The sequence below is a fragment of the Urocitellus parryii genome, chromosome 4, assembly GCF_045843805.1.
Source record: "Urocitellus parryii isolate mUroPar1 chromosome 4, mUroPar1.hap1, whole genome shotgun sequence".
In the NCBI taxonomy this organism is placed as follows: Eukaryota; Metazoa; Chordata; class Mammalia; order Rodentia; family Sciuridae; genus Urocitellus; species Urocitellus parryii.
Window position 1 is genome coordinate 1,657,687 of NC_135534.1, and position 13,214 is coordinate 1,670,900.

The following is a 13,214-nucleotide window of genomic DNA, read 5'->3' on the forward strand; positions in this document are numbered from 1 at the left end:
GCAAACAGCCACTCTCCCACATCCTGGAGGCCAGCCCCACCCACCTCCCTCCTGGCTGTGTCCTCCCCAGGTCACATGGGGGTGACCTCCTCTTCTCCCCCAGCCAGGGGCCTGCCAGGAGCTCCAGGCAGCCCCTCACCTCCTCTTCTCAAGGACCCCAGTCATCCTGGATTGGGGCCCCCCTACCCAGCATCCTGGGGCACACAGGTGGTCCCCAGACTCAGTCTCCAAACACGTTCACATTCTGAGGAGCCAGAGGTCAGGACTGGCAACAGAGGAGCTGTCGGGGAGGGTACAGTCCAGCCTTTAGGAAAAGAAGCCACAGACACGGACGAGTCAGATTCGGAAGTGCAAACCTCGCAGGTCCACAGCAGAGCCCAAAGGCTCCCCAGCCCAACCAGGGAAGAGGAACGTATGGAGCCCGGAGGGTGCCAGCAGCCATGATCGGCCCCCTGGGCACCCTCGCCCTCCAGGGCCAGGAGACCTGGGGAGAAGCCCGAGGCTGTCTAGCAGGGGCCGAGGCCTGGGGACAGGGCCCCTGGACCCACAGTACTAGATGCGCCCTGGTCCTCTGGCACCCTGTGGCCCCCACAAACAGCCCCACAACCTGGGCTTCCTCAGACCCCCAAAGCCACCACACAGGAGTCGGGACAGGACCCCAGGAGGTGCGATTGCAGCCTTCCCTGGGCTGTGCTGTGACACCAGAGATATCTGACACCTCCCCAAACAGAAGAGCCCTTACCCCTGTGGGAGGCTAGGCCCGGGTAGGGCAGGGTGGGTCAGGGGCAGGGTCAGCTACTCCTCACCACACGACCCACACCCAGCAGAGCTGCCTGCCGGGCACCAGGGCTGGTCTGTGGAGCATGCTGCTCCTGGGACTCAGGGCTCAATGGTGGATGCCTCCTCTCCAGGACCCCCCTCTCACCCCATCTCCCCACTCCTGCCCTCTAGGAAAACTTTCTCAGATTCCCAAGGAGGAGGTGGGAGAGGAGAGTGTCCTTCCCACACACAGACTTGGGCAGCTACAGACCCCAGCACTTGAAGTGTCCTCTCCAGGGGACATTCTGGCAGCTCCCGCCTCCTGCCCCCCTCCCAGAGAGTTTTCCTTCTCCTCCTAGCCAGGGTCTCTGGCGCTTCCATACATTCCACTGGTTTGTTTGGTTTGGGGAACGTGTACTCACAGATACAGGATTCCTTGGTTTGGTTCTTTTTTTTTTTTTTTTTACTGGGGATTGAACCTGGGAGTGCTCTGCCACTGAGCTACTGAGCTACACCCCTAGCCCTTTTAATTTTATTTTGAGTCAGGATCTCACTAAGTTGTCCAGGCTGGCCTTGAACTCGTGATCCTCCTGCCTCAGCCTGCCCCAGAGCCAACCATAAATCCCCAAAATATTTCTCTAACCTCCCCCACCTTTCTTTGTAGAAGCCAGTCCTAAAGAATGCCTCTGACTGGCCATAGGGGTCCAGAGACCCTCATTCTAGGAAAGGGCCTGCCCTGTACCCTGGAGAAAGACTCGCCTGCCTCGCAGAGACCAAGAAGAATCTGAGCAGACGGCCTGGCTGGGCTGCCCTGAGCATGGTACCCCCCACCAGTAGGTACCCTGCTACATGGTGCCTGGACCCACCCATCCCACCTAGGGCCTGGACACCCGCTCCTCCAGTGGAAATCCCCTTCCCAGGAAAACTGCCCCCAAGTTCCCCTCCTTATTCTAGATAAAATGATCGTTGACATCATTGAACAGGACAAGGGGGCTCCAGACCCTCCCAGGGGCTGTTCCTTCCAGCACAGCCCTCCTGTCCACCAGCTCCAGTCTCCCCACTTGCCCTGGGCTCTCCTCAGGTCGCCATCCCCATCTAGAGGCCTGGTCTCCCTCTATGGGCACCAGCGGGAACCCTTTTCCCCTACCTGGGGACTCCAGACCCTGGGTTTGCTGGACAGCCCCATCTCCCAAGGACACCTAAAGGCTATGGGTGCACACAGGAGTAAGCCAGCCTGCTGGGGAGGCTGTAGTCAAGGGATTGAAGAGTGGCAGAGAGCAGCCTGCCAACAGGAAAGGAAGAGAGAGTGGGGCCTGGGGGCAGGCAGGAGCCTGCAGTCCCCTCCTCCCCCATAGGAGGTTCCTGGTTGCAGCACAAGTCAGGGAGAGGAGTGGGGGGCAGGGGTCCCCTGAGCGAAGGCCTGCCTGCCAGAGGCTGGAAGAGGCCCGGCCTGGAAGGGGGATGGTCTGACCGAAAGGCCTGGAGAGGCCAGGGGCCTCTTGGAGGAGGCCTGGCTGGGGAGCCAGCCCTGGGGAGTGTGCAGGGCTGCTGGTGAGCCGGCCTGGCCAGGAGCTGGAGGAGGCGGGGGAGGGTCCTGAGAATCCTGAGCGGGCAGCAGTAGCCCCTGGCCAGGTGGAGCGAGAGGGGCACCAGCTCACCTTATCACATGTGCCCCCCAGGCTGTGACTTAAGTTGCTGGGAGGGGAGAGAGTAAAGGGCACTGGGGTGTGGGGCTGCGGCATCCTGCTGGGGTTGGGGTGTGGGGGCAGGGGCAGTTCACAGGGAAAGAGAGGTGGGAAGAAGTGTCCAGAGGTGTCCTCTGCTGTGGAAGGCGCGCAGAGGGCGGGGGATTTGAAGCCCAGATGTCCAGGGTGGGCCTCATGGGGCGGGTGCGAGTGCGGGTGTGGGGAAGAGGTGGGCGAAAGGGTTACGGGAGAAGGGATACACCGTGCAGGGCCTCCCAGGAATGCGGGGCTGGCGGTGTGCGGGAGATGTTGCCCAGCGCAGCAGGCGGGGCCGGCAGGGCAGGATGCGGTGTACTGTGCAGGGCAGTGCAGCGCCTGAAGATGCTTGGCTCAGGGCGCTGGGGAGTGTGGGGCCCTGCCGAGTGGAAGCAAGGGCTGGGGGTGGGGCAGAGCGCTTGCTCTGCAACGTGAGCCGAGGCGGAGCAGGGAACGGTGGGGGGCTGGCGCGGGCCTGTGCGGTGCGGGTCGTGGAGGAGCAGGGTGGTGCTTGATGCGGGCAGGGCGGTGCGGGGCGCGGTGCGGGGGGGGGGCTTGCGGGGGCGGGGGGACGTGGTGCTGGTGCGGGGTGGGGGTGGGGCGTGGTGCGGGATGCTATGCGGGGCCGTGCGGGGGGCCGTGCGGGGCGGCGCGACCTCCGGAAGCGAGGGGGCGCTGTGCCAGCACGGGCGGCATGCGGGGCGGACGCCGCTCCTTCCTGCTGGCCTAGGCGCGTTCGCCATGGCGCGGAACGTGCTGTGAGTAGGGTCGCCGCAGAGCCCGCGCGGCCACGCAGCTGGGACCGCAGGCCAGGGGCCCGGGGCGGGGCGGGGGGCTGCCGGCGGCGGTGCGCAGGCGCGTGTGGTGGTTCCGCGTAGCGCGGGGCGCAGGTGCTTGCCGCAGGGGAGCCCGGGGAGGGGGCGGTCCCAGCGAAGTCCCCGTCATGTCCCCGTAGGGTTCCCGCAGGTGCCTGGCCCGTGTTGCTGGCCGCAGCCTGCCCGAGTGTAAGCAGAACACACGCATGTTCTTGGTGAACACAGTGGCTTTGGGGAACACAGTGGATTTGGGGACCCCCGAACGCACAGCTGGGCAGAGGGCTGCAAGTGGGACCTCGAGGACTCTCCCCCATAGCTTCCTTCTGCCGACGTGGGGACAGGGCTTGACCAGGACCCAGGGGCCCCTGCCCTCTGAACCCAGGCCGCCCGCCCAGGGCGGGAGGAGAGGCAGGGCAAGGCCGGGTCAGCTCACGGGTCAGCTCACGTGTTCACCCGAGGGCCCGGAGGGAGCTGAAGGGACGTCCTATGGATGGGATGTGGTGGGGTGGGGGCTAGGGACAGGGTGGGATACAGATGAGTCACCCGCCGGGCCACTGGGAGGCAGGGCTGGTGGCGGGGAGCCAGGTCCTGGGTTTCGAGAAGGGTGGAGTGGAGTTGCACTTGAGATGTGTCAAGTTTGAGGTGTTTGTAAAACATCTTGGGGAGTCGTGGGTTCAGGCCCTCCAGAGGACCTCCCTGTCCCCGGGGATCTGCACTCCGGCAGAGAGGCTGGGGGAGCTGTGCCCCATCCCTGGACCCCGGAGAAAGGTGTGGGCACTGTGGTTGTTCCAGAGCCAGAGGCCCCAGGCCACCAACAAGCCCTAGGATAGGGCCTGAGAATGTGGACCTGTGAATGGTCCACACTAAGCCAGGGTGGCCTCAGGGGCCTGGGCCCTCTTTATCAGGTGGTCTCTGCCCTTCCAGACCTGCAGCACATTACCACCCTTGGACCTCAACTCCCAAGGCTTGGAGAATGGAGATCTGTGACCACCCCCTTTTTCATCATTAAAGAGTGGGTCCCCAGATTTGTGTGCCCACATGCAGTGCCATAGCTGGGCACCAGAGGGAATATGTGTGCCCTGTGGACAGCCACCGTTGTCCTGGGCCTGTCAACGAAAGGCCCGGCTGCTTCAGAGCCGTCTTGGGGCCTCCCCAGGTTGCCCACTTTGCCACCTGAACTCTCAGGCGCAGAGAAGCTTAGACCCTGCCCAGGAGGGTTTTGGCAGCCTCCTCTTCCATTTGGAGCTGCTGGCCTGGCCTTGACATGTCCACTTGGTCAGCAAGTAGGCACACATTTTGCCAGGGTGCCTGTTTCTGCGAATCCCTGGCAACAGATGGCCAGTGCTGTCTGACCCCCAGGTGCTTCTCAGCCCTGAGGCCCAGTCCACCTGTCCAGCCCCAGCTCCTTCCTGGCTCCTTGGTGCTCCCAAGACCTGGGGGCTGAAGATCAGAGTGTGTGATCCCTGAAGCTTGGTCATTGTGGGCCTTGTGGAGTCCCCTCTGCCCTGGAGCTGAATGTTCCCCAGGGCAGGGCCCAAGTGCAGTGCTGCGGATTGTTCACATGGCTTTGGGTGAGACCCCAGGTGGTTCCCCCCACGTCCCCTCAGACTCTCCTTGAGCTCCTGCGTCCTGGAGCTAAGACAGCTACTCCCCACCCCTGAGACTCAGGGGCCAGGTAGGTGGAGCTCTGTGTCCACCCTGCCAGGCCAGGGGATGTGCAGGACCACTGGGGGTTCTGCTTGATTGGCTCCCAGAGCATGGCCTAATGGTGAAAGGAGGTGTTAGCTATGCATGCCCCTCAGCTGCTTCTGTCCCCTTTGGGGTAAGCCCAGCTTGTTTAGAGGTATGGGTTCATTGAGGCACCACGCTCACAGCCCAGCCTTAGCTTTCCTGTTCCACCAGGCCAGGGTCCTCCTGCGTGGGAATGGGGGCAGCCCGCTTCTGCTGCTGCACCCCATGGCAGCAGGGTTGGCTGGCCCCAGTTAGGCTGTCCTGCAGGGGCTGCTGACTCCTAGTTGGAGCCCACCTCCAGTCTGTTTGTGGGTGTCCCACTGCTTCTCTTCTTCCTTCTTTTCCTTTTTCAGTGGTGCCGGGGTTGAACTCAGGGCCTCGGGCATACTAGGAAACCTGTACCACTGAACTATACCCCGGTCCTCATGATCGGCTTCTGTCCTTCCTGCAGGTATCCCCTGTACCAGCTGGGCGGCCCCCAACTCCGTGTGTTCCGAACCAACTTCTTCATTCAGCTGGTGCGGCCTGGCACTGTGCAGCCCGAGGACACTGTGCAATTCCGGATCCCCATGGAGTAAGCCCCAAAGGAATTTGTTCTGTGGAGCATCTTGAGGGCTATCCTGTCTCTGCTCATAGGGCAGGATCTCCTGCCTGGGAAGAACGCTTGCAGAGCTCCAGAGAGTGGGGAGGGAGCATGCTGCTGGCAGCTTCCTGGCTCGCCCTCACCTGGGGAAGGCACAGCTGAGAGCCTGCAGTCCCGCTCATTTTCTGGCTCTGTTCCTTTGTTGAATTCTTGCCCCAGTCTTCTCAGGAAAGGCATCCCAGGAGGCTGGGCTGAGAGCTCGGCCAGGTCTCCAGAGTGTCAGTCCCTGCCTGGCTTGGCTAGCCAGGTTCATTGTGCCAGGCACCTTTAGGATGATGCAGTTACCCCAGCCAGAACTGAGGTGTTGCTGTGGAGCATCAGGGTTCCCGGGTGTCCTCTGGTGGGGTGGACGGGAGTCTGTCTGGAAGTTGAGGGTTCATGCTACCAACCCTCAGGCAAGGCCTGAAGAGGCCTCAAAGCTGAATTTGGGGTAACCTTTAAGATTTTTCTAAAAAGAAGGTGAATGTGCCCGCTGAGGCCTGCCTGGGAAGCCTGTCTGCAGTCAGGGCTGTCAGACCTGGGGCAGGTTGGGCTCCCAGCGGCACTTAGACATTGGCACTTCCTCTCTGGGAGCTCAGCCGGGCTGGGGGGAAGGGATCCAGTGCCTGAGGTCCCATCCCTCTGTCACCCTAGTCCTGGGTGTCCAGAGAGAGGACAGGGCCCGGGCTAGCATCAGCACTATCTTTGGGCCCTGCCTGCTTCAGACCAGTGAAACCCAGGAGTCCTCAGCCCGGACCCCTCACCCTCTGGTAGGTTTTGCCTTTTAGTCCCGTCTACCCTCTTTTCCTTTGTCCCTCACCCAGGATGACCAGGGTGGACCTCAGGAATTATCTTGAGCGCATCTACAATGTACCGGTGGCTGCTGTCCGGACCCGGGTGCAGCATGGTAAGTGTCAGGGCTGCTGCCCTCCTGTCTGCATGGACTCTTCCAGGTGTCTGCATAGGACCTTGGGTTCCCTTGGCACCCGAGGAGATGAGGCACAGAGGGTTTGGGGTGACTTGCCAGGGCCGCATGGCGTTCAGGTGGCAGACTGCTACTGTAGCCCACCGTGCCACAGCTGCTTGGGGAGGACCCTGCTGTGCCCACAGAGCCCCGTTCCCTAGTCCCCTCCCGGTCCTCTCACCCCTCCCGCACACTGGACCGCAGAGCTCTGAGCCTCGCCGGGTGGAAGGGAAGAGCCTGTTGGTTCCTGTACTCTGTGAGTTGGAATCTCTGAGTTTCTGCAGAGGCAGATGGTGTTCTCATAAAGACATTTGTTATTTTCATTTTCAAAGGTGATTTTCTCTTAAACTGCTTAATTTTAGTGGCACTGGCCAGTGGGTCTGAGCGCTTTTGGTGCTGCGCTGCTGGCTGGGGAGAGAGCCTCTCTCTGGAAGGGGCTTCCTGAGCCTGTGGACTGGGATCTGTGCTGGGAGCAGGGAGTCAAGTCGGCTTCCCTCCCACAGGTTCCAACAGGAAGAGGGACCACAGAAACGTGAGGATCAAGAAGCCGGACTACAAGGTGGCCTACGTGCAGCTGGTGAGCGCGGCCCTGGCCTCCGCTTGGTCATTGGGCACCCAGGCCCCTGAGGAAGGGCAGGTCTTTGTGAGGCGGGTGAGAGCCGCCACGGGACTTCCAGGGCTCAGCAGAACTGGCCATGGCTGGGGAGAGGGGCCTCCTGAGACTGCAGTCCATTCCAAACGCAGACTCCCCTCCCCCGACTTGGGTTCCAACAGAAACCAGAACGTCTGAGTATCTAAAGCTGCTGGCCCCTTGAGGGCCTGTCCTTGGCCAGGTTCCAGGCTAGAGTGTCCCTGGGGGCGCATGCCCTGTCAAGGGGCCTGGGTATCAGAGCCATGAGGGGTGGTGTAGGGTCCAGGGTCATGTGTGGTTGAGCCCAGCACATTCCACCAGGCCTTTGGTCCCATTCAGCCCTAAACAGCCTCTGAGCACGGGCCACCAGAGCCTCAGCTAAGGCTGCTTCTCCCTGCGCCCCGGCCGGGAAGACAGTTTCTCTGCTCCCCTCTGGAGTATGCTCAGCCCGGGCGGGCGGCCTGTCTTCAGGCAGAATGGCCTCTGACCTTGTGGCGGCTTCAGACCCCGTGGCCTCTGTGGGAATCTTACAGGGCTGGCTCCGCCCCGGCAAGGTCTATTAACTGTCCCCCACTGCTTGGAACCCACAGGGGGTTGGGGGCTTCCTCCAGTTTCTTCAGTTTCTGTGTAAACAACCCACCAGGGAGCCCGGTGGCCCAGCCGCTAGATGGCAGTAGCGCTATTGTGAGATCCTGGCCCAGCCTCACAGAGTCCCAGGGCAGTGTGTGCAGAGGCCGGGCCAGCAGAGCTGTCTCCACACACAGTGGTGCTTGTTCTGAACGTGGCCCGAGTTGTGCTCCTGATGGCTTCTGTGCTTAGCACCAGCCTGTCCGCCTGGGCAGAGCGACCACCGCCTGGTGGGGGCCCGGGTGTTGCTGCCTCAGACGACCCTCTCTTTTGTCATGGCCTGTGGGCCACGTCCCCTGTGTCGGCATTGGCCACACGTTACTTTAGAGACGGCTACGGTTACAAGTGGCCTTTGAGCCATCCGAGCCCCTGCGTTTCCCCCAGCCCCACCTCACTCATGAAAGCTGAACTCGTGAGCCAGTTAGATCCGGCGTCTGCAGCTGCCGCCCGGCATGGCTTTCTCCCTCTGAAATCCAGGTGGCCAGAGACAGGCCAGGCAGCTAGGGGCCCCGCGTGTCCCTGTCAGCATGGCGCTTCCTGCCCCCCACCCCCAAACTCAACAGGTCTTGGCACAGCATAGCTGGGCTATGGCAGTTGGTCCCTGTCCCCCCCAGAGGGACAGCATCCGCTGAGGGTGTCCCCTGGGTCCTCATGGGCGGGGGCCTGCTAACAACAGCTCATTGTTAGGCACGGCAGGGTCAACAGGAGGGACGAGAGCCATCCGACTGATGGTCGTTGGCAGTGGTGGGAGGTGCGGTCCCCTTGCTGGGCGCCCCAGGGTCTCTCCCCTGACAACCTGACAAACCTCTCTTTGGCCCCAGGTCTGGGAGGGAGCCGCAGCAAGCCCCGAGTTACCCACGTAACAGAAAGAGCATTGAGGGTGTTACACAGAGCGGCATTTGAGTGAGTGGCGCTCATGGGCCGTGAGCTCCAGCAGGACAAACGCTGCAGGCCAGGGCCCGCACCTTCCGGCCGACACAGCGGCCCCGGGGCCGGGATTACGGAGCCAGGCTGTTCCCCTGCTCTCCTGACCTTCCTCCTTTCCTCTTCTTCTCCCCTTCTCCCCCAGAGTGGCCCAGCTCCTCCTCGGGGCGGGGGGTGGGGGGCATTCTGCGGGAAGCTGGCTGCACCCACAGGTGCCCTCCACCTCCCCTGAGGAGTGGAGTGTCCCCTCACTGGCTGCCCCTGCACTTCCCCACGCCATGTGCCCCCCTTTGTCCCTACTTTGTGTCCACCCCAAGACCAGCAGAATCACCCTGGCATTAAACCCAAGTCCCTCCTGGGCTCAGCCTCTGTGGAGTGTTACCCTTTGGTACTTTTAAAGAGGGAAAAAGAAGTCGCGAATGTGCAAGATGGGGCCCACCGGCTGGCCGCCATGCCACCAGAACCTGCAGGGCCTTCCGTTCTCAGGGGACCCGTGCCTGCTTCAGGTCATGCTTGGCTGCCTGCCCAAGTCCAGATTCCCTGACAGCCAAGAGCACCCCTCTGCCTGTCTGGTCAAGTGTGGCCCCCTCGGTGGTCTTCCAGGCCCTTCATCTGTGTGGAAGAGCCAAGGCCCCCTCCCTCCGGCTCTCGAGCTGCCTGCTGATAGCGTGAAGGCAGCCCCAGCGCCTGCTTAGGCCCCCGCAAAGCACCGTCCCCTCCTCACCAGCCCACACTGGTGCCTGGCCCCCGTCCTTGGGGCCTGGGTTGGGACGTGGCCATGCTGACACAGAATGAACTTCTAGTGAAAGACGCAAAGCCAGTTAATTAGCAAAGCCGGTCTGATTTATGGACTGCTGCATGTGTAGGTTTCTGTGTATGTTATGTGTGTTTTATTTGCCAAGCTCAGCCTGGAGGAGGGGCGGCCGCTAGGTATTTTGGATGGAAAATGTTTTAGCATGGCACCAGGCGCCGTTTGTGTCCTGTTTTTCTGCGCCTAGTTCCTGCCCCCCAGTTCGACCTGGCTGCTGCCGGTGAGTGGGCCTTTACTGGGCTATGTTTCATGAGCCCCAGGCTGGTGCAGCCACCGTTGCAGAGATAGTGTGGATGAAAGGGGCCTTGTTGCAGGGAGAGGCCCCGCTCCTGGTGGGAAGCGAGGCCCGGCAGTCTGGAGATGTAGATTTGCAGGCAGGCCTTGGGCCTGGGCCCCGAGACACCCCACTACAGGGTCACTCTGAGGCCCCTGAGACATCCCACTACAGGGTGACTCTGTCCTCCGAGCCGTCCGCTGTAGGGGGACAGGAAGGCTCTGCCTCGGTGCTGAGCTGGAGCTCTGTTCTCCCCCCAGGCCCACGGGCAGACATTCACCTTCCCAGATCTGTTTCCTGAGAGAGAGCAGAGCCCTGCAGGAGGCCCTGTGGAGGAAGGGCCCAGCGGGTTTCCAGAGGCCCAGAAGCCGAGCAGCAACCCCCGGCAGGGCGGTATCCCCAACTGGTTCAGCCTGTGAGCGAGCAGCAGCGAGCAGCGGTTTGAGCAGCGGTCAGGGACGACGGCCCAGACCCCAGTGGTGGAGAAGTTCTGACAGCCCAAATAAAATTCCTGCTGTGAGGACAAAGAACTGGAAGCTTTGTTTCCTTCTGTTCTGGCCTCTGAATTTCAGCCGTGCATGCCCACAGCGGGCAGCCTGGCTCCGAAAACTCACAGGCCCAGGGAGCCACTGGCTGTGCTGCATGTGGCCTGGCAGTGGGGGAGGCTTGCAAACCGGAGGCCAGGCTCCCACAGCGGGAGGCAGGCAGGCAGGCCGACTGCGCCAGGAGCCCCGGCTGGGAGAAGACGGGAGGGGGGGCCAGCCTGGGCCTTGATTGAGCTCAGACTGTCGGGAGGCAGAGGTGGGTGCTGGTGGAGGGTGTGTGCCACAGGAAGAGCCCCAGCCCCACCCTCATTGAGACAGCACAGGACCCCTGTCCAGGCTGGGTTTGGGCTTGGCTCAGTGGGCAGGATGGACCAGGGAGTGTGGATGGGGCAGAAGGACGCTGGTGCAGAGAGGAGTTTTGTGAGGGCCCCAGGGCAGGTGGGCGGGGGTCGTGGCTCACTGGTGGTGGGGACAGGTCAGGGAAGGAGAGGGTGGGGTGGGCACCGGCTGTCCTGCCATGGTGCTGGCATGCTGTGTTTCCTGGTTTCTTCTGCAGCTTAGCATCAAGGCCTTTCAGCCACACAGCACCCTTGGCTGGGGCTGAGCTGGGCAAACCAGGACAGCCTCCAAGACCCTGAATTGCATGAGGAATTTTGAGTTCTGGTTTTGGTAGCGTCTTACATTGCACCTAAACAGGTCCCCCAGGGCTCGCAGCCCCTGGCAGACCTCAACCTAATGGCTATGGGTCTTTTTCCAGAAAGGGCCCAGGGTCCGGACAGATCCCGGGGTGCCTGAGCCTGGGTCTCCTGATGCCCTCTCCCAACCAGGACATCTCAGAGCATCTTTGTTGACTTCAGTTCTTCACAGAGGCTCTGCGGACTCTCTCCTGCTTGTGGACTCTGGGATTTGGAGAGTCAGATGAGGGGCCACACCAGGGTGTAGTTTGGGGGGAATGGTCACTGCACTTGGCTCTCCTCACTGTCCCCGCCCTGGCCATGCCACGTGTGGGTGGGAGGACTCCGTAGGCACCACGTGCCCTGCACACACCCCGTAGCTCCGAGGGCCTGGGGGTGCAGCTGGCCTCTGTCAGAGGAGAAGCAGGGACTGGGACATGGCACAGGGGAGCACATGCAGCACCCTCAAGCCCAGGCACCCCCAGTAAGCAGAGTTGCCTGCTCCCTCAGGGGGCGTCTTGTCCATTTCTGTGTGGGCACAGGCTGGGGCCCAGCCCTGCCTCTGGACAGGAGCCTCCTGAGGCACTTGGTGGCTGTGATAATGTATTGGGTGCTAGTAGGGCTGCCGGGGAGCAGAGGCGGGTGCCCGGAATCTGCCTGGTGGAGAAGGCCTGGGACCCGAGGGAGTCCTAGCACCTGCCACTTGGCTTACGTGAGCAGTAGTGTGGTGCTCCAGGTGGATGTACCTGCACCTGTGTCTAGGTCATGGGTGGGCACTGGAGATGGGAGGTGGACAATGGCAGGGATGGGTGCCAGCCAGGCCACCAGGACAGGGGTTGTGTATGATGAGTCTCAATAGGGAGAGCTGAGGCCCCAGGGAGCAGGTGTGGAGCAGGAGCTGGGGCCTCGGGGGTCCAGGGAGGAAGGATGGGGAGGATGGGGATACCCTGGCCTGCTGACACACAGGCTCCCCGTGGATGGCTACAAGCCACAGCCCTGGCAAAGCCCCGTCACCTGGGACTCGGGGAGCACCCACGAGCGCCGTGTGTCTGAGTGTATCGGATGCTAGGAGGGCGGGTAGCTAAAGATGGGGGAGCAGAGTCCCCGCACTCCAGAGAACCTAGCCGCAGGGCTGCCTGGCCACGTGGTGTCCCGCCCCCCGTGCCTCCGCCTGCCCACTTGAGTTCTGGACCCCATTGTGTAGTGCCACCCTGATGGTCTGAGCAGAGTCCAACTCTCCTCTTCCTGGAAGGCTTGGAGATGGAGACGGGGAGTCAGCCCCCGCACTCCCCCCAGCCGCAGGCGGGAGGGCACCCTGGCTGGAGGTGAAGGCCCTGCAGACTGCACCTTCAGTGTTGATTTAGAGGAGGGGGGAGGTCAGGAAGTGGGGCAGGAGGAACGCAGTCGACTGTATTTTCCTTAGAGAAATAATTCATGGGGCCCTGGCGTGCTGAGGACCCTCACTCAGGCAGGGGAGGAGGGATCCCATCCTTCACGGTGACTCCGCACACAGACTGTTAACGGCTCCACAGGGCTCCAGGCAGCGGCCAAGGTTGCCCTTCATCAGGCCTGCCATGCCCCCACGCCTGGCTCCTCTTCTAGCCTTGTCCCAGCCCCCGGAATTCCCCCACAGCCCAGCTAGGGGCGGAGGCGGGGCCTTGAGCAGCTGAGACCTGCCCCCCAGCACCTGAGCAGCTTCCTGGGCCAGCCATGGTGACTCAGTGACGCAGTGGACACTTCTGGCCTAGACGTCGTCTCCTGCAGTGAGACGGCTTGAGCTGATGTGTTGGGGAGACTTGGTCAAGGGGACATGCTCATGGACATGGGTCAGGAACACATTCCCCAGCCCTGGTTGGGAGCCCCCTTTGCCTCTCTACCCTCCTGACCCCAGGAAAGAGACTGGCTGAGGGCAGAGCCTGGAGGGAAGGCCCTCTGCACCCCCCCAAGCACTCAGCTTGGGCCCTGAATGAGGTGCCCATGGTGGGAGAGACCAAGGCTGACCCCTGGGGAGCCAGATGGGTGTGGCCTTGGAGGCATGGTGAGGGCTAGCCTCCAGCTTGCGACCTCCAGCTCACAGCCTCCAGGGCAGGTTCACACGAGATCCCATTTGGGGTCT

At 62.2% G+C, this 13,214-nt stretch overlaps 1 protein-coding gene across 2 annotated transcripts; it reads left to right on the top strand.

Annotated features, from left to right (window-relative positions):
- Positions 1–3,156: 3,156 nt before the first annotated feature.
- On the top strand, positions 3,157–10,409 carry Mrpl23 (mitochondrial ribosomal protein L23). Of its 2 annotated transcripts, none has more exons than XM_026413663.2 (5): positions 3,157–3,238; positions 5,478–5,600; positions 6,473–6,555; positions 7,116–7,189; positions 10,140–10,409. In XM_026413663.2, the coding sequence occupies exons 1-5, from the start codon at positions 3,222–3,224 to the stop codon at positions 10,296–10,298; spliced, it is 456 nt and encodes a 151-aa protein (XP_026269448.1). In that variant the 5' UTR covers positions 3,157–3,221; the 3' UTR covers positions 10,299–10,409. The 2 variants fall into 2 exon arrangements, with proteins under 2 accessions (XP_026269448.1, XP_077653972.1); XM_077797846.1 differs by lacking the exon at positions 3,157–3,238 and adding an exon at positions 3,380–3,484.
- Positions 10,410–13,214: the final 2,805 nt, after the last annotated feature.

What these genes read in the sequence shown, in the direction of transcription:
- Mrpl23 (XM_026413663.2), top strand. An exon ending in CAATTCCGGATCCCCATGGA is followed by an intron (nt 5,601 to 6,472) that starts GTAAGCCCCAAA and finishes TCCCTCACCCAG; the next exon opens with GATGACCAGGGTGGACCTCA. An exon ending in AGGTGGCCTACGTGCAGCTG is followed by an intron (nt 7,190 to 10,139) that starts GTGAGCGCGGCC and finishes TTCTCCCCCCAG; the next exon opens with GCCCACGGGCAGACATTCAC.